The 20,670-nt window shown below is 43.6% G+C and overlaps 1 protein-coding gene across 9 annotated transcripts in view; it reads right to left on the bottom strand.

Moving 5' to 3' along the window:
* The window catches only part of REPS1 (RALBP1 associated Eps domain containing 1), a 96,884-nt gene extending 87,899 nt beyond the window's left edge, over positions 1–8,985 (bottom strand). For 3 of the 9 annotated variants that reach the window (XM_034765531.1, XM_034765533.1, XM_034765535.1), the window contains exon 1: positions 8,645–8,983. In XM_034765531.1, coding sequence (XP_034621422.1) covers positions 8,645–8,797 — 153 coding nt within the window. In that variant the 5' untranslated portion in view covers positions 8,798–8,983. Of the gene's footprint in view, positions 1–8,133; positions 8,266–8,644 lie in introns of those variants that run through there. The other 6 variants (XM_034765530.1, XM_034765532.1, XM_034765536.1 and 3 more) reach the window with 4 other exon arrangements.
* Between the last annotated feature and the right edge of the window lie 11,685 nt (positions 8,986–20,670).

The following is a 20,670-nucleotide window of genomic DNA, read 5'->3' as shown; positions in this document are numbered from 1 at the left end:
CATTTCTAAAATTCTAGTCCAGATACTACTATTTAGGGTGGGTATTAATCCCTGTCCCTCTCTTTATGTCTTTTTTTAAGCCGTTTTCAAATAGGGTTGAGGCTTGATACTGAACATTAGTTCAGTTTTGTGTTGGCATAAGTCTTTATGAGGGGAAGCTCATCATGTGAGTTATTATAAAGCATGATAATTTTGGATCAGGTTTAAGGGTTGGCAAAAGTTACACTAGTAGGCTGCCTAGAGAAGATCAAGTCTAGTATAAGCCTTGACTACACTAGGAAAGTTTTAGCCAAAATTTCCTACCATTGCTAAAAACAGTGGGAATGTTTATATAGACCATACACTGCTGATATCTTAGATCAGGGATGGGCAAACTTTTTGGTCTGATGGCCACATCTGGGTATGGAAATTGTATGGTGGACCATGAATGCTCACAAAATTGGGGGTTGGGGCACGGGAGAAGGTGAGGGCTCTGGAGTGGGGCCAGAGGCCAGAAATGAGAAGTTTACGGTGCAGGAAGGTGCTCTAGGCTGGGTTCAGAGGGTGGGAGGGGGATCAGGGCTGGGGGTCAGGGGTACAGGCTCCAGGAGGCACTTGCCGCTGCTTCTGGGAGCTGCTTGAGGTATGTCCCCGCTCTGGCTCCTACACGAAGGCATGACCAGGAGGCTCTGCATGCTACCCCATGCACAGGGGCTGTCCCTGCTGCTCCCACTGGCCACGGTTCCTGGCCAAATGGGAGCTGTGGGGTTGGCAGTTGGGGCAGGGGCAAAGTGCGGAGCCCCCTGGCTGTCCCTACACATAGGAGCTGAGGCGGGGACATGCCTGTGCTTCTGGGAGCCGTGCGGAGATCTGGGCACCGCTCCCCAGGGAGACCTCAAGGGCCAGATTTTTTTTTTTTTTGGGGGGGAGATATCCTATCTCCTAGAACTGGAAGGGACCTTGAAAGGTCATAGAGTCCAGCCCCCTGCCTTCACTAGCAGGACCAAGTACTGATTTTTGCCCCAGATCCCTAAGTGGCCCCCTCAAGGATTAAACTCACAACCCTGGGTTTAGCAGGCCAATGCTCAAACCACTGAGCTATCCCTCCCACGCAGACAAACATCTGAAAGGCCGGATCTGGCCCCCAGGCTGTAGTTTGCCCACCCCTGTCTTAGATTGGCATGTTTTCTGACCCTGTGCAGAGTAAATCTAATTGACTGTGCTTCAAACACCACTGAACAGTCCACAATAGGATTTTTCCAGTGTTAACACAAGTAGAATTGAGCATGTTTGCCACAGTTCTAGATATAAAAGTCAAAACTCAGCTCCCAGGTTACAAACCGTAAGAGCCAATTCTGGTACTAGTAGAAATGAGACGGCGTAAGTGCCTTATTGTTGCAGAGAAAAGAAACAAACCTATCAATCAGCTCAGGGGAGATCAGTTAAAAGAAACAAAAGAAAAATATTTCATTGCAACAATGCATTTTAGACGAATTCATAACTCTGCATATATCTTTTGCAAATTGGGAGCTGCTAACTGTATACCCAGTGACTACACATTTTTTGTACTTGCAAACAAGCTTGTGATGCATTTATCTCTTGCCACTTCCTATTAAGGAAAGTGGTAAAGCACAAAGTGCACATAAGCACATGCCTCATGCAGGCCTATGACATAAGTACAAGATATACAAGGTTAAAGATTTGTGGGTTTGGGTTGCCTAACTTCAGATTAAATTTTGAAAGGTTAGCTGAAAAGCAAAAATAAAAACTGAACCACAGATTTCTATACTGAATGAATGCCCTCACATACTACACTGTTGTGAATCTTTAGAAGAAATAAAATTTAAACTACTTCATCTAAAGGTGGTTTATTAAGAAAAATAATGGGTTTCTCTTTTTTTTAAACTAGGAGATGCATAAAGAAAGCCTAAAAGTTTAAGATTCCTCTAATTAAAAATTCAAATCTTATTTATAGAAATAGTAGGGATGTGACAGTATATATACTAAGGAAACCTGTTTAATTCAGAAGGCACGTATTCTCTCTTTATTCAGACTATTTAGAACAGAATTAACTACGCTAAAAAGAAAGACACCCAAGATCCTGACCAACAGCTGGAAAAGCTTGGGTTTCTGGAGGGAGGAGGGACACAGTGGTGGCAGGGAGAAGGGATTCTACACTCCTACCCCAGAGAAACCTCTGAAAGGAGACTTCTAACATAACAATAAAAAAACAGGTAAAGAGCCCGGATACTTTAATGACGGAAGCTATTAGCCTGATCCTGCTCTTACTGAAGAGAATGTCAAAGCTCCCACTGACCTCAATGGAAGTAGGATCAGGGCCTAATAGATGCACATTCCCAATATTTAAAAAAAATGTTCAGACCTGTTTTCTTGTAAATCAATCACTAAAATGAGAAAACCACTTGTCTTCCATCTTCAGGTTACCCTTTAAAAAAGTTAAGTACAAACTTATTTTTAGTAAGTGCATGCTCACCACACTGTTTATTTGGGGCAATTTACACTAACTCAGCTTTCATTTGCAGTTCATCTTTTATAGCTTCTGCTTTCGTGAGCTGATAATCTACCGTTAAGAGTAGATTTTCACAATAAGTCCTCATCTACATTAGAAAAAATGTACTCTTAGCTGAATTTTTTTTTTTTTTTTTTAAACTATTTTATATAGTATAGCTGAGTCTTTAAAAGGACAGATCTGGGAACTCAACTTTGACAGTATGTCAGATTTTGAAGTATGTAATAAGATTTTACTCATAGCTAATGCCAATTTTTAAACCTATAGCAAGTTCTCACTATCAACCTAAATTGAAATCTAAAGCAGTAGAGAATGAAAACACTGTAATAACTGTGAAATTAAGATCACCATAACAATATTGACATTTTGGTTTTCTTAACTTGTTCCCCACATACGCTATAATCTACTCTGAAAACTGATCTGCATTTTTAAATTGACTTACTGCTGCTGTATTTGAACTGATGGGTTTCTCCTATGGAGCACAATAATTCCCCAATCTATTAATTTCAAGGTAATTTAACTATGGAAACTATTTGCCAATAGCAAATAAGGATAGAAAACAAAGGGGTAGACAAAGCTTTTGGAAATTAAAAGATTAGAGAGACTGTTAGTTTATTAGACTGGCAACACTATTTTTTAAACCATATTAATTGGATAAAGGACTAACAATAGAGTACTGTCACGTATATCACATTAAAACATCAAAATGAGACTCACTAGACAATGAAAAAAGGTTCCTCACTCTGCCCACCAAGAGACAGCCTTGACAAAAGAATATCAGCTAGCATTTTAATCACTTGCTTAAAGGTTATCCAGTGCAACTGTAGTTGTAAAAAGTAGATCCTAGAGTAATTGTAGAACCCACTCATTTTTTCATACAGTCTCTAATGCCAAAGTAAAAGTCATTTAACTTCAGTCTGGAACACCAGCACTGATTTTCATTAAATGACAGGTGTTTTGAAGAGGGCAGTAGGCAGAGAAAATGCTTATTTAGTTTTTTTCCCCCTGTAAGATTATTTTGCAACATAGAATCCTGCCTTCATGACATAGTAATTTCAGAAGAATGTCAAGCATAGAAATAATTTCACAGTGCCATTAAGTAAATTGTTACAAGAAAGTTCTAGGCTCATTCAAGATAAGAGCAAAATACAGCACACATGCATAAAATGTTCTGTGATTATGCAACTTTAACAAGAGTTATATAAATCCAGTACTGAAGTCTTCAAATCATTTACTTCCATATCCCTGGGATATTTTGTTTGAAAAATATCTTTGCTGTCAAATATAAGCCCTAAACCAGTGCAATAGTAACTGATAAGCCTAACAAAATAAAAGAAAAGGGAAAATCATGGAGGCCTAATTTAATGAATAATTTCAATACTACACTCATGAGATTCACCGAGAACTGATTTTAAATTACTTTTGAGAAAATTCTCCTATTTCATATTCTAATTCATTACACAGGCTAAAACTTACATGTGCTTCTGTACTTTTCAATTTAATTCAGTGTACTTTTATTCCGAAAATTAGCATGTGTCACGCTTTGGTTAACAGGACTTCACTTGATACTTCAATGCCAGTTTACTACCCTAACTATTTTAAACAGGTTTTAAAATATAGCCTGATTTATCCAAATATGTGAAAATATCAAATATTTATTCTGATGGATAGGTTTTCCTTTACACTTGATTTTTTGATGTTTAGATTCTTTGTTAGATTGAAACCTTTAATTTGAATAAAAAATTCATATTTGTTTTAAAAGACAATTGTGATTGAGAAAGTTTTTGTACAGAAATTAGATATCCATAACATTTCTGCACAATCAATGGATGCAGGGAGTCTCCATAATTTTTTAGCATCTAATATATTCAGAGTTGAAATTATCAATTTAGAAAATTATTTCTAGTTCTTTTATGGTTTCAAACTAGGTTTGCAAATGAAAACGAATATGGCACTGTCTAAATAAAACTGCAGATTGACTAAAGAAGTGGCAAAATCCTCATCCACGCAAAATCAAGGCGTTCACTTTCAAAAAGCCCACTGTGTAGAGAAGGGAAGGGTATCATGGTCTCCAACTGGTACAGTCACTAGAACTGCAATAGTAAAGGCAACTGGGTTTGGTACTCCTCAATACAAGTAGTTCAGGGTCAAGTTATCCATTCTGTTCCCTCCATTGGTCTGTCCACAAACCAATCCTCTCTACTACCAGAGAGTAGTGCTTCACAGTACACTGATAGTGCACAGGGAAAACATGTGTGGCCTCAAACAATGAACTGCTGCATTTTGAACACTACTTACCTTTCCAGGCCCATATGCATGTATCAACTACTCAATCTCAACTGCTTGACTCTGAATACTAATTTAAAAATACACAAAAGACTTCATTATGAAACAGCTGAGGCTGTCACACCTTTCCCCCATTTGCACTTTTGGGCACACCCTTTAACCAGATGATTTTTTGCCCCAATGCTAGTTTAGTAAAGAACTGCCTGCAGAATGGCAGTTAAACAGATTAATGAAAGGCTGACATTAGCAGAGTTAAGGTTGTGGTGAATGGTCTCTCAGTTGTGGTAATGGTAAACTGTGTGTTTTTGTGGGTGGAGGAGTAAAGGGTTACACGGCTAGGTGGCTCATCTTTTCATTTTCTTGCTCTTAACGGTTTGTCAAGCATATGTGTGTAGCAACTGTAACTGCTTCACTACAAAGATTTTTGTATATTGATTTCCTTGGTTTATTTAATACATAATTGAGGGGTGAAGCTTACAAGCAGAAGTGAGATTTTTTTGTTTTGGGTGCACCAGCAGCTGTGCATTAGCCTTCTCTGTTGTAGAATAAAATCCAACAGAAATGTGTAGCTCCTCAGAGAAGATTGTAAAAAGAACAGGAGTACTTGTGGCACCTTAGAGACTAACACATTTATTAGAGTATAAGCTTTCGTGTTAGTCTCTAAGGTGCCACAAGTACTCCTGTTCTTTTTGCGGATACAGACTAACACGGCTGCTACTCTGAGAGAAGACTGTGTGCGCCTTGCTCCCAACCACCTGGCTTGTGGCACAATGAATAACTTGTAGGTCCAAGGAAGGAAAGAAGCGAAACAAAAATTCCCACAAAGTCAGAGATTCTGATTTTTAATCAAGCCTGTACTGATTTTAACAAAAGATGCCTTAAGATTTCTACTGCCTCTGATTAGGAACCTGTGAAGAGAAAAGGTTATAATGGAAATCCGCATGTATACATAGACCCAGCATTCTTAAATTTGGGGCAATTTGACGGGGCTAAATAAACTCAAAATCTATCAAATGTACTCACATTTTGGTTGTTTAGTACTAAATGTTACATTCTATAGGAAAATGGGAATTGGCCTACTGGAACAGGCCTGAGGTCCACCTAATCTATTCTACTGTCTCCTTCCTCAGTGTCCAGCACCAGGTGTCTCAGAGGAAAGTGGAAGAACCCCATAGCAGGCAGATGTGGGATAATCTGCCACGCACACTAGGTCTCGTCCTGATCTCCAATAGCTACAGACTGATTTATACCCTGAAGAATGAGGTTCAATAACCTTTCCACAAATTTGTGTTATGTTAACTCTGGTTATTCTTGATATCCATACAAATGTCTATTCCCTTTTCTTCAGTCTCATTAAGTTCTTTGCCTCAATCACTTCCTGTGGCATTGAGTTCCACAGTTGAGTTAAATGCGGTGTGAACAAATTTACCTTTGGTTTTGAATGTTCTCTTCTTGGATTATGAAATGAGAATAGACATTTCCATTCTTCATTTTATATACTTTTCTAAACTAAACCCCAGTCTTTTCAATCCTCATATAAGAGTTTTTTCTATGTCCTTGATCATTCATTGCTCTTTTCTGACCTTCCCCTAGTTCTTCAATATTTTTGAGACAGGGTGACCAGTACTGCACACAGCATTCCAGATGAAGCCACATTATTGATTTATAGGGGCATTTTACATCTTTTGTATTACTTATCATCTCTTTCCTTATGCACCCTACATTGGTTCATAACTGCAGCTGCCTATTAATAAGACATCTTCATTGAGCTGTCTACAATGACACCCAGGTTCCCTTTCTTGAGTTGATCCAGTTAATTTACAACCGTGTAAGATATACAAGTAGTTTACATTTCTCTCTCCCAACACGCATTATTCTTCAAGAGAATATCACTCTGAAAGAATATTCACCTCCTTTGAGACAGACTAGGTAGGATTTGAACCTGTGACCACTTCTGTACAAAAGCACAAGACTATACTATTCCAATAAGCTATTGCATCAAGTATAGAGTGCTATTTTAGATATACAACTATTTTATATATACACATCATGGAAGAGACACTAAACAAAATAAAACATATCTAACTGTATTCATGTGATGAGTTTAAGGAATGTGGGAATCTGTAATTCAGAAAACAAATACTATTAGTGGGTGGCCCTCAAGGTCTCATTCATAAAATATTTTTTAAAAATGAGTTTTCTTTTAATTTAGAGATTTAAACAGTGTAGATCATGAAAGAAAGATAAGGACATCAAATCAATAAATAATCAATCAGATTTTTTAGTAATTTAAATTAATTTTGGCATTTAGTCCTCACCAGAATTTTTACACCACCCACAACTTATCACCCTCTTTTACTGAGCACATGATCCGGTTCATTTAAAACTCCTTTCTCCTAATCTAACCACTCGCTTTTAGGTGTCTAAAAAGTAACACCAACACCTCCTGATTAAGTGTACACAAGCTCCTGAAATTAATCCCACTTTTGATTTGCAGAAAGTTGACATACATGTCCTTGTTGGTCTTAAACTACAATAATGCACTCTGACTCTTCACTGAGGCAACAGTGAACCCACGAGGTGGTATGGCTTTCTGGAAATGATACTTTACTCTGCTTAAAGCATCTTTCAGGGAACTCAAAGAACTTCACAAATGTCAAGGCCATGAACACATTATGGTGGATGCAGAGACAGCAACAATTCATGGTACACAGCTGTTGCAACTACGGTTCCCCGGTGGATACTTTTCTAGGAACTATACTAGGCAAAGGTTGCTAAATTATCCCATTTAGCTACACTGGTAGCACTACTTGCAACTGTGTAACATAGCTCTCAGATGAGTCCCAGTTCCCACTGGTAACAGTAGTAGTGCTGGAATTTTTGCTTCCACACATTGCTAGTGGGAATCTACTACCTTAGCACAACCTAGCCAGTATTACATAGTTTTAAAATTGCATTTTTCACTAGAAGATGACATGTGCTTTACAAAGATATACAGGTACTCTATTTTTGCAAATTAGGCAACAAGCATAGCGTTATTTAATTATTTGAATAAGGTCACTGAGCCAGTAGCATCATCAGGAATAAAATACTGATTTCCTGTTTCCTAGTATTTCCCAGGACTGCTGGAGTTCCCATACTTTGGATGGACTTCACTGTAAAGCTTTTAGAAGTGATATACTTCCTTGCCAGTGGCCAATGTTACCCCACGAGCTCAGCAACGTAGCCTCCCCAACCCAGCAAGTTGAGACCTCTGAAATACATATTAACCCCATACTAACACTACGATCCCACGACAACACGCGCAGAGCCTCCCTGAGTTGGATAAGCATAATTACCCCGTTCCCAGCACTGCACGGGCACAAGCCCAAACCCAAGCCCAGCAGGAGTCGATGGCGCTGAAGTTGCCATTCCACATCGTATCTCGGGAGCACGGCGACTGCCCTCAGGCACATCCCCCATCCCCAGCCTGCAACGTTAACCCCGGGACGTGCCCCCAGCACAGAGCCCCCCGCTGCAGGGGAAGAACAGGCTTGGAGCGATGCAGGGAGATGCCCAGCACGCGGGGCAGGGGCAGCCCTTGAGAGAAGCCCCCCCGGTGCCTTCAGGCAGCAGCAGCGGCGACAGCCACAGGGCGGGGCCAGGCACCCCCGGGAGGGATGACGGGGCGGTTGCGGGGAGGCAGAATCCGCCTTACCCCCGGGGGCGGCTGAGGGGCTGCTCGGCGCCCGGAGGCGGGAGGGGCCGGGGGAGGATCCCCGCCCCCGGCAGCGGGGGCCAAGGGCGGCGGTCCGGGGGAGGCGGTGCCAGCCTGCGGGGCCGCTGATGGGGGCGGGCAGCGGCCGGTACCTGCAAGACCACCTCGCTGGGCAGCTGCGCGGCGCGGAACAGCTCCAGCACCCGCCCGTTGGGCGCCACCTTCTTGGTGCTCTCGGTGTCGCAGTAGGAGAAGAGGTCGCAGTAATAGCGCTGCTCCGCCTCGCTCAGCGTCAGGCCCTCCATCGCGCCGCCCGCCGCGGGGAAGGTGAATCCCGCGAGCCGCTTCCTCTCGGGCCTCGCGGGCGCCGCTGTCCCTGCGAGGCCCGGCCGCTGCGCTCGCGCTGTGGGGGCCGCACCGGAAGCGCGGGGCCCGCGGGGTGGGCGTGGCTATAAAGTTTCTCGGCCTCGGCCCCGCCTCCTCCCCAGCGAAGCCGCCGCCGCCATTTACTGAGCCCCGGAGACTGGGGGGAAGGAGGCGGCTGAGCAAAACACGCCTCTCCCCCAGACCCGGATGTGAGGCCAGGCCCGCACCCTTCGTGTGCCGGAGGCGGCAGGACACAGGCGCCTGCAGCGTCCCCTGCCGCCGTGGCGGGCTGAAGCTTGGCGCCCGCCCCGGTGCCTGGGCTGCTCCCCGGTGCTCCCCGGTGCCTCCTGAACCAAAATCAGGGCTGCTTGGGGGGAGGGCTAGCTCAGTGGTTTGAGCCAGCTAAACCGAGCATTGTGAGTTCGGCCCTTAAGGGGGCCACTTAGGGATCTGGGGCAAAATCAATACTTGGTTCTGCTAGTGGAGGCAGGGGGTGGACTCAATGACCTTTCAGGGTCTCTTCTAGTTCTATATCTCCATATATTATATTATCCCTGGACCAACCATCCCTTCTTTCAATGACTTGTCCCATAAGTAAGGGGTTGGGGGCTGAATCAAACCTTTGCAGAGCAGCACTAAGCAAGGTAACTATTGATCACAGGTGAGGGAACTGGGGGTGCTGTGCCACCCCCGGCTTGCAGTGGTGTCCATCATAAACAGGGTTTAGAGTTTGGTTGAATAGCTCTCAGCACCCCCACTATACAAATTGTTCCGGCGCCCCTGCTATTGATTAAACCTTGCGCTGAGCATGAATTCAGCCTGAAGAGCCCGTGTCTGTTAATCAAAACTAAGCACAAAACTAAAAAAACCCAACCAGAAAAAAAAGATCAAAGTCAGAAAATCATTATGGGAGTGCCAAGTCTAGGGACCACTGATGGAAGGAAGGAGGTGTGAAGCATTCTTTTGCTGTCCAGACCTCTTAGGATCCTACAGACAAGTTATTCATCTATCAAACATAATTTTCTTAGAAAAGGAGTATTGGACAACTTAATGGGAAACTAGAATTGCATTTGTCCACTGGTACCAAATATAACAAGTATGTTGTAATGTTTTATTCATTTAAAGGGATTGTTGATTAAAACCTTGCAGTCTGAAGTACCTTCCCACTGCTGTGAAGAGTAAATCAATGTGGGTTTCAAACAGCCAGTTGTACATGCTGAGGCTTACTTCTGAAAATATACCTGACATATTATATATTAATTTTCTAAATTCCTTTTGCACACATAACACTGTGGAACAGATTTTACAAACTCTGCCAAGTGCACCTGTCTACTATAACTCATCAGGGCTACAGAAACTTCATTTGTCCTTGGCCTTCCATGGAAAGACTAGTGGGTTAAGACTAGAGATGTGCAGAAAAGGTTTAGAAAAATTCCAGTAGCTCTGAATAAAGAGCTGGACTTTTGCTACTACTGATCCTTCCAAAAAGAAGGAGCAGTAGGTAGCAGAAAATTTTATTCCCAGATGAAAAAGCATTGTGATCATGCTGTCAAGTTTTGTGAATCAAACGAGCCCTTTTCCTAGTTTTCAAAAAATCCTGGACTCCTGTCAAAGGCATTTGTGTAAAATAAAAGTCTTTGGATAAAATCCAGTCACTTTACAGATATTTGCTGTCCCTACATCCGTAAAATCTTCATATATCATTTATGTATTGATGTATTACCCTACATAATTCCTTTCCATCTTTGATATTTACATCCTTCAAATCTTTGTAGACCCACCCTTCCGATTCCCCTGTCTTTGTGGGCACTTAGCTAAATTATATCCACTTAACTCTTCATTTTTCCTCATATATAAGGTTTTAATCAAAGCAGAAAAAAATCAATAGATCTCTATGCATAGACTTATTGAGGAAGATCTTGCATTCCTGTAATGAAAAAATCAGGATGCACAATGGGTGTTTATATATGACCACTATATTTTAAAATATTTCAGGGTCCAAAACCCTAGGTAACTAAGGCCCTAATCTTACAAACTCTGAAGCACATGCATAATTTTAAACACATCAGTATAACCATTGAAGTTAAAGGGAATACTGTCACAGTTGGGCACGTTTTTAAACTTGGGATCTAAATATGTAAACTACAGTTATTTCTGTAACACTTGTGTAATCTTGGAAGAAGGGTAATTGGTTTATTTATTGAGAAAGTAGTAAGAAAAGTTATAACATAATTTTGTAAGTGGTGTTCTAAACAAGAATTGGCGATTTTGTTGATTTTTTCTATCAAAGTCCAAATATGTCTTTCACACTTGGTTGCTGTGGCTGCCTGTCTCTCAATCAAGGTGGGCGGGAAAGAGGAGGTTCTACTTTTATCTTAGCTCACTATTTAGAAGGCCTTGTTTATGTGATTATCAAGTCCCAACCACCCCCTACTCTCTCCAGCATCCCGTATATCCACCTCCGCCTAGATAGAGAAAAAGTTACATTCTTAGGAAAACACCATTGTGAAATTAGACTAGTTTAAAGAATCATAGTATGACTGGAATCATCTCAAGGTCTTTAAGGTGGCAAATAGAAATAAAAAGGGGGACTAGAAAATACATTTAAGAGCTGAAGGAGTAAGTCACCTGATTTTCTTTCAGGACTTAGTCTTTAGCACAGAGTACTTAGTATGTTCCTGAGTACAATAAAGCGATAAGTGGTTTTCCTCTAAAAATTGTGCAAAACTTGCACCTTCTTACTCAACAGATATATTTCCTGAATTCATTTGCATTTAGAATTATATCAGCTAAATGAATGGACCAAAAAAAAAATGTTGATTACTTTTTATACTTGTTGGTACTGGAGAGCCAACAGAGTTATGGGAAAATTAACTGGATTCTATTCTGACTCCCAAATCATTAACAGAATTGTTATACAAGTTCCAACTCTGGGGCTAAATTCTGCCATCAGTTACACCCGGGCAACCCATTTGTCATTTGGAGACAGTGAGGTTGTACATGTATAACTGTGGGCAAAATTTGGTATACAAAATCTTCATTATTAGTGCTAATTCATGAGCCAGAAAAGAAAAAAACAGCTAGATGTTTGTATCTCAGCTTGAGTTTATAGAGTGGAGTTAGCAAAACAATATTATTTTACATGTAAATTGCACAGATTTGATGTGGATGTCATCAACATTCAACTAGAACCCCCTAGAGCTATTTGTACAGTCAGTTTTCAGAACTGAATCCTCTTAAAGGCTAGTATTACCTAACAAATGTTGCATGTTGAAAGCTGATTTGAAAACAGTGCATAGCATTTGTTTTGTCAAAAAAGTAGATCTTTATATAGAACCTGATGTTCATATCCTGAATGTCTTACTCAATTGGCTACGATGAGAGTTTTGCCTGAATGACAACTGAATAAGGCTTCAGGATATAGCTCCTAAAGTATGAAAGTTTCTTTTGACCTATGAGAGTAGATATTTCAGCTGCTGGGATTTACTTTTACCATCTACTGAAACATCTGTGAAAAGGCATTGCTCCTTGAGGCTCCAAAGGAAGAGCAAGCTAGAAAAAAACTACAAATACATCTCTAGCCCGATATAACGCTGTCCTCAGGAGCCAAAAAAATCTTACTGCGTTATAGGTGAAACCGCGTTATATCGAACTTGCTTTGAGCCACCGGAGCGCACAGCCCCACTCCCCCGGAGCACTGCTATACCATGTTATATCCGAATTCGTGTTATATCGGGTCACGTTATATTGGGGTGGAGGTGTATCAAGTTATAATGTTTAGGTTTCTTATGCATTCTGGGTCAGGCCGTCAGCTGGAGTAAACTGGCATGACTCCACAGACTTCAATAGAACTATGCCAGTTTATCCCAGCTGTGGGTCTGACACATAATATTTAGTTATACTGAAGTTATACATGTTATGTCTCAAATATATACTCTAGTTCTAATATCTAAAAGCTTCTGAAGAAAATTCTTCAAGGGAAATGACCTATGCAAGATAAGGACCAAATTCTGCTGTCAGTTAGATCAGTGTGAAACTAGAGTAACATCATTGAAATCAAAGGAGTAAATTTTGATCTACATTGGTGTAACTGGGACCAGAATTTGGTACTAAGATATAGCAGTGTCTTCAGTGCACTGCCAGACCTATTCCTTCAAGGCATGTCCATTTTCTTACTACAACAGTAAGATGTGCACTGTATATCCAGAAATTAAATGTTCTTTTGTATGCCCTAAGCCACTTAAGAGGGCAAATGACTTATTTTCCTGTTATGGTGTAAATAATTTTGGAAGCAAAACTACCATTAGAGCTTCCTCTTGAACCTGAGCTATTTAATAGAGATTAATGACAATTGTGTCTTTGTAATGTAAAGCAAAGTGGTTATTGTTTAAAGTGTAATTATTATTGAATCAGAACTGAAATATAAAATACAATGTTCTAAATTCAATTTCTTCACTTTTTAAAACACCCTGTTCTATTCCAATTGTGTGGAAGTTCAGAGGGATTGTATTCAATATGATGGGTACAGACTTAACTGCTAATTCTACATAGCGCCAAGGGTCTCTGAATTAAAGAGGCTTCTGTATAATTGTTGCTAGGTGATTCAGTACATTGTATGCCTTCTGAGAAAAGGGACAGAGTTCATAATGCTCAAAATCGTTCATATTTTTCGTAAGATGAACATATTAGTAATATATACACACACACAAGACAGATGGATAAATATACACACACAGAGGAAGACATAAAAACTGGAATTTATATAAACATTTAAGTATATCACTAACAGGATCTAACTAGCTACCAGAGAAAACTGCTCTCCTCTTGACATCTTCCATTCCTACTCTGACTCCCCATGGTGAGTTTATTGCAGAGTAAACTGGTTCACCCATGACCCAGTCCTTAATCTTCTCAAAGACCCTCCCTCCAGATCCCAGAATAAGGAGAATGACTTCTCAATATGGGTCAAATTAAGAATGAGGAGGTGCAACTCTACTTGGTGCAGAGTGTCAGTAGATATGGGATACACAAGCTGTCAAAAATTCACAGCCTTACGCAATTTGTTCACACTCCACACATCAAGTTTTCTCACCTCATCTGTCAAAACACTGCTCACACGCCACTTAGCACCACTTTATGACTAATCAGCACTAAGAGGTGTGACATAGGTCCTACCCCCTGACCAAACAGCGCTAAGGGGTGTGACATAGGTCCTGCCCTTTGAGCATATGCTGTAGGGCATAGGCTGGACTTCCAGTAATTATACTGCTTCTCCCCTTGACCAATCAGTAAGGTGGAGCCAGAAATCACTATCTTTGATATCTCCTGAGACTTCCCCCCACCAGGCCATGCACCATATGTGTTTGTTTTTACTTCTGGGGGGTGAGTCATCCCCATGACCATCCAGCCTCCAGCACCTTCCACCAACTGGTCTCGATCTAGGCCTCCATGTAGGCCTGAGTGGGAGAGTGAGCTAATTGCTGGGCCCTTGTAAACGGTAGAGCCCTTGAGCTCCAGGCCAACCTGAGAGGGTATCTAGGCCAGAAATCTGACCTTTAGCACTTAGCTGTTGGTTGTTTCATAGCGCCACCTCAAAAACCTGCAAGCCATCCTTGACCATGGGATATTGTTCTGGGAAGAAGGGGGCAGGAGAAAAAAGTCCACAGGTAAGTCAAAAATGTGGAGATCTCGGAGAAGTGTGGGAATCTGGAGAGAGCATGGGGCCATTATAGCAGGGATAAAGGAGACACAAGAGAACATGAGGGGAATCAAATTAATAGACGTCTATATAATAATGCAAGAAGTGTGGGGAATAAGCAGGAAGAACTAGAAATGCTAGTTAATAAACACAACTATGACATAAAGCATCTTCACCAGATGTACTGCAGTGGCGCAGTTGCACTGATGCAGCCGTGCTGCTGTAGCACTTCTAGTGTGGACAAGCCCCTAGATGGGGCTACTATACAGTGTGTTCATAACTGATTGGAACTATCTGGAACATAACTATTCCTAGACAGTAGTTATCAGTGGTTCATTGGAAGGGCATATTGAGTGTGCTAATACAATTTGCAGATGACACAAAGTTGGGAGGTATTGCTAATACAGAGGAGGACTGGAATGTCATACAAGAAGATCTGGATGACTGGATGACCTTGTAAACTGGAGTAATAGAAATGGCAGGGCTGGCTCCAGGCACCAGCCTGGCAAGCAGCTGCTTGGGGCGGCCACTCCGGAGAGGGGCGACACGTCAAGCTATTCGGCGGCAATTCGGCAGACGGTCCCTCACTCCTGCTGGGAGTGGAGGACCTCCCGCTGAATTGCCGCTGCAGATCGCAATCGCAGCTTCTTTTTTTTTTTTGGCTGCTTGGGGCGGCCAAAACCCTGGAGCCGGCCCTGGAAATGGGATGACATTTAATAGTGCAAAATGCAAAGTCATGCATTTAGGGACTAACAAGAATTTTTGCTATAAGCTGGGGACTTATCAGTTTGAAGCAACAGAGGAGGACAAAGACCTGGGTGTATTGGTTGATCACAGGATGACTATGAGCTATTAATTTCATGCAGCATGAAAAAGGCTAACATGGTCCTGGGGTGTATCAGGCGAGGTATTTCCAGCAGAGACAGGGAAATGTTAGCACCATTATACAAGGCACTGGTGAGACCTCATTTGGAATTCAGTGAGCAATTCTGGTCTACCATGTTTAAGAAAGATGAATTCAAACTGGAACAGGTGCAAAGAAGGGCTACTAGGATGATCCAGTGAATGGAAAGCCTACTTTATGAGAGGAGACTCAAAGAGCTTGGCTTGTTTAGCCTAACCAAAAGAAAGCTCAGGGGAAATATGATTGCTCTCTATAAATACATCAGAGGGATAAATACCCGGGAGGGAGAGGAGATATTTAAGTTAAGCTCCAATGTGGACCCCAGAACAAATGGATATAAACTGGCCATTAACAAGTTTAGGCTCAAAATTAGGCAAAGGTTTCTAACCGTCAGTGGAATGAAGTTCTGGAACAGCTTTCCAAGGGGAGCAGTGGGAGGAGGGGGAAAGCTAACTGGCTTCAAGACTGAGCCTCACAAGTTTATGGAGGGGATGGTATTATGGGACAGCCTATGATAGCATAGGCGACTACCAGTAGCAAAAATCCCCAACTGCTGGAGATGGGACACTAGATGGGGAGGGCTCTGAGTTACTCCAGAAAATTCTTCCCCAGGTGTCTGGCTGGTGGGTCTTGCCCACATGCTCAGGGTCTAACTGATCGCCATATTTGGGGTCAAGAAGGAATTTTTCTTTGGGTCAGATTGGCACAGACTCTGGGGTTTTTTTTGCCTTCCTCTGCAGCCCCCAGCCCATGTCCTAGCCTCCTGGGGCGCACTGCCCAGGGAGGTGGAGGATGCAGGGCTCCCCACAGTGGTCCAGGCTCCATGGGTGGCTCTTATCATGTCCTGGCTCCAGTTTCCAGCAGAGTCGCAGACCCTCCACCTCCACCTGCCCCGGGCCAGGCGGGGAAGCCGGGGGGCGGGGACACTGGCTGGGGGCTCCTCTCGGGTCCCCTGCACCACTGGCAGGTTGAGGGTCCGTGTGGCTCCCACTGCCTGGCCTGGTGGTGGGGCCTTGGGGGGGAAGTGGAGGGGAGAGGGGCGGGGTCCACCCCAGTGAAAAGTGGATGGGCCAGGCCCCCTGGGCACCACCTGTTCCAGCACCACGGGTATAGCGCATCTTCACCAGATGTGCTAAAGCTGTGTAGCTGCATCTGTGCCAATATAGCGCTGTAGTCAGGGCTGTCCTTAGGCATACACAAAATACGCAGCTGCGTAGGGCACACCTGAAAATTTGGGGCACCACTGGGTCTTAGTGCCCGCCCTCCCGGCTTTCCTATCCCTGTTCTGACCCTTCCTGCAGGCTCCCACAGCTGGCTGCTGCTGCCTGGTGACTCTTACTCCAGAGGGGATCTAGTAAGTTAAAAGTGAAAAAGCCTCCAGCCTGCCAGACCTATTAGCACAACAGGTATTTCTACACTACGGGATTAATCCGAATTTACAGAATTCAAATTTTGGAAACAGATTGTATAAAGTCGAATGTATGCGGCCACACTAAGCACATTAATTCGCCGGTGTGCGTCCATGTACCGGGGCTAGCGTCGATTTCCGGAGCGTTGCACTATGGGTAGTTATCCCATAGCTATCCCATAGTTCCCTCAGTCTCCCCTGCCCATTGGAATTCTGGGTTGAGATCCCAGTGCCTGATGGGGCAAAAAACATTGTTGCAGGTGGTTCTGGGTATAGCCTCACCCCTCCTTCTATGAAAGCAACGTCAGACAACTGTTTCACGCCTTTTTTCCTGGGTGAACACTGCAGACGCCATACCACGGCAAGCATGGAGCCCGCTCAGCTCAAGACAGCAGTCATGAACATTGTAAACACCTCGCGCATTCTCGTGCAGTTTATGCTGAACCAGGACCAGAAAAACGAGGCGAGGAGGAGGCGGCAACGGGAGCGCAGCAACAAGAGTGATGAGGACATGGACATGGACACAGAATTCTCTCAAACCGCGGGCCCCGGCGCTTTGGAGATCATGTTGTTAATGGGACAGGTTCTAGCCATGGAACGCCGATTCTGGGCCTGGGAAACAAGCACAGACTGGTGGGACCGCATAGTGTTGCAGGTGTGGGACGATTCCCAGTGGCTGCGAAACTTTCGCATGTGTAAGGGCACTTTCATGGAACTTTGTGACTTGCTTTCCCCTGCCCTGATGTGCCAGAATACCAAGATAAGAGCAGCCTCACAGTTGAAAAGCGAGTGGCGATAACCCTGTGGAAGCTTGCAACGCCAGACAGCTACCGATCAGTCAGGAATCAATTTGGAGTGAGCAAATCTACTGTGGGGGCTGCTGTGATGCAAGTAGTCTAAGCAATCATTGAGCTGCTGCAACCAAAGGTAGTGACTCTGGGAAACATGCAGGTCGTAATGGATGGCTTTGCTGCAATGGGATTCCCTAACTGTGGTGGGGCGATAGATGGAACCCATATCCCTATCTTGGCACCGGAGTACCAGGGTACCCACTACATAAACCGCAAGGGGTACTTTTCAATGGTGCTGCAAGCACTGGTGGATCACAAGGGACGTTTCACCAACATCAACGTGGGCTGGCCGGGAAGGGTTCATGATGCTCACGTCTTCAGGAACACTACTCTGTTTAAACGGCTGCAGCAAGGGACTTACTTCCCGGACCAGAAAATAACCATTGGGGATGTTGAAATGCCTATAGTTATCCTTGGGGACCCAGCCTACCCCTTAATACCATGGCTCATGAAGCCATACACAGGCAGCCTGGACAGGAGTCAGGAGCTGTTCAACTACAGGCTGAGCAAGTGCAGAAAGGTGGTAGAATGTGCATTTGAACGTTTAAAAGGTCACTGGCGCACGCTACTGACTCACTCAGACCTCAGCCAAACCAATATTCCCATTGTTATTGCTGCTTGCTGTGTGCTCCACAATCTCTGTAAAAGTAAGGGGGAGACGTTTATGGCAGGGTGGGAGGCTGAGGCAAATCGCCTGGCTGCTGATTACGCGCAGCCAGACACCAGGGCGATTAGAAGAGCACACCAGGAAACACTGTGCATCAGAGAAGCTTTGAAAACCAGTTTCATGACTGGCCAGGCTACCGTGTGAAAGTTCTGTTTGTTTCTCCTAGATGAAAACCTGCCCCCTTTATTGACTCATTCTCTATAAGCAACCCACCCTCCCCCTTTGATCACAGCTTGCTTTCAAAGGAAATAAAGTCACTATCATTTAAAAATCATTTATTCTTTATTAATTGATTATAAAAAGAGGGAGAGAACTGACAAGGTAGCCCGGGTGGGGTTTGGGAGGAGGATCGGAGGGAAGGAAAAGGCCACTAAAAAAAGGTTAAAGTAATAACAGCCTTTTGCTTGGGCTGTCCACTGGGGTGGAATGGGAGGGTGCACGGAGCCTCTCCCCTCCCCCCCCCGCGTTCTTACACGTCTGGGTGAAGAGGCTATGGAACATGGTGAGGGGGGAGTGTGACGGGTTGTATCACAGAAACACCCTTGGGAGCTGCCACCTGATGTGCAAAGACTACCTCTGCTCCTGTTTTCCCTGCCAGCTCAGGACTCCAGCACCCCGTCTTGCTGAGCCAGACACTCCCGTCTGCTGCAACACAGACCTAGGGTCTGAATCACTTGTCCCAAGGCTGCAAGTTTACCTGAAAACAGCTCACAGACATGTGCTTGTCTTTAGCACTCAGATGCCCAACTCCCAATAGGGTCTAAACTCAAATAAATCCGTTTTACCCTGCATAAAGCTTATGCAGGGCAAACCCAGAAATTGTTCGCCCTCTATAACACTGATAGAGAGATATGCACAGTTGTTTGCTTCCCCAGGTATTAATACATACTCTGAGTAAATTACTAAATAAAAAATGATTTTATTAAATACAGAAAATAGGATTTAAGTGGTTCCAAGTAGTAACAGACAGAACAAAGTAAGTCACCAAGCAAAATAAAATAAAATGCGCAAATCTATATCTAGTCAAACTAAATACAGATAAGTTCCTCACCAGTTCCAGAATGCTCCCTTTTACAGGCTAATCTCCTTTTAGCCTGGGTCCAGCAATCACTCACACCCCCTATAGTTGCTGTCGTTTGTTTCAGTTTCCTTCAAGTATCCTGAGGGGGTGGAGAGGCTTCTTCTTTAGCCAGCTGAAGACAAAATGGAGGGGTCTCCCACGGGTTTAAATAGACTCTCTCTTGTGGGTGGAGACCCCCCCCACCTCCCTCCTATGAAAAGTCCAGCTCCAAGATGGAGTTCTGGAGTCACCTGGGCAAGTCACATGTCCCTGCATGACTCAGTCTTTACAGGCCAAAGCCATTGTCCACATGGTATCTTGCATGTCTCCAGGAAGACTTCTTATGTGGATTGGAGCATTCCAAGATACATTGTTCTCCAAGTGTTTCCTGATCAGGTACTTAACCTGGTGAATTCCTTCCTAAAGAAGCTGACCAAATGCCTCACAAAGCTTACTTAGAAACCAAGCAAGCATACAGCCCATATTCTTAACCTCAAGTAGAAAATGATATATATGTACAAATAGGATGAATAGATATAGTAGACCATAACCTTTACGGAGATATGTTACATGGCACAGGCAGCACAAAACATATTCCAGTTATGTCATACATACATTTATAAGTACCCCCTCCCCATAAAGCCTTATGGGGTACACTGTCACAGGGAGGGTGGTTATACAGGGGCTGTAGCGGCACTCTGTGATCCTGCTGCTGTTCCTGAAGCTCCACCAGATGCCGGAGCATGTCTGTTTGCTCATGCAGCAGCCCCAGCATTGCATCCTGCCTCCTCTGATCTTCCTGCCGCCACCTCTCATCTCGAGCGTCTCTCCTCTCCTCACGTTGGTCCCTCCTGTCATCACATTGGTCCCTCATGTCCTCACGTTGGTCCCTCCTGTCCTCACGTTCACTGGCATCTTTTCTGTACTTTGATACCGTGTCACTCCACTCATTCAGATGAGCTCTTTCATTGCAGGTCGATTTCATGATTTCCGAGAACATGTCGTCTCGCATCCTTTTTCCCCCCGCCTTATCTGAGATAGCCTTCAGGACGGAGGAGGGAGGCTTGAAAAATTTGCAGCTGCTGGAAGGAGGGAAAAAAAGGGAGAGAAGTATTTAAAAAGATACATTTTACAGAACAATGCTTATACTCTTTCACGGTGAACAACACTATTCACAGTACATAGCACATGTTATTTCAGTGCAAGGTCGCATTTTGCCTCTTA

The sequence above is a fragment of the Trachemys scripta genome, chromosome 3, assembly GCF_013100865.1.
Source record: "Trachemys scripta elegans isolate TJP31775 chromosome 3, CAS_Tse_1.0, whole genome shotgun sequence".
Lineage (NCBI taxonomy): Eukaryota > Metazoa > Chordata > Testudines > Emydidae > Trachemys > Trachemys scripta.
The sequence above is the reverse complement of the archived record's forward strand: the minus strand, read 5'-3'. Positions and strand labels throughout refer to the sequence as shown.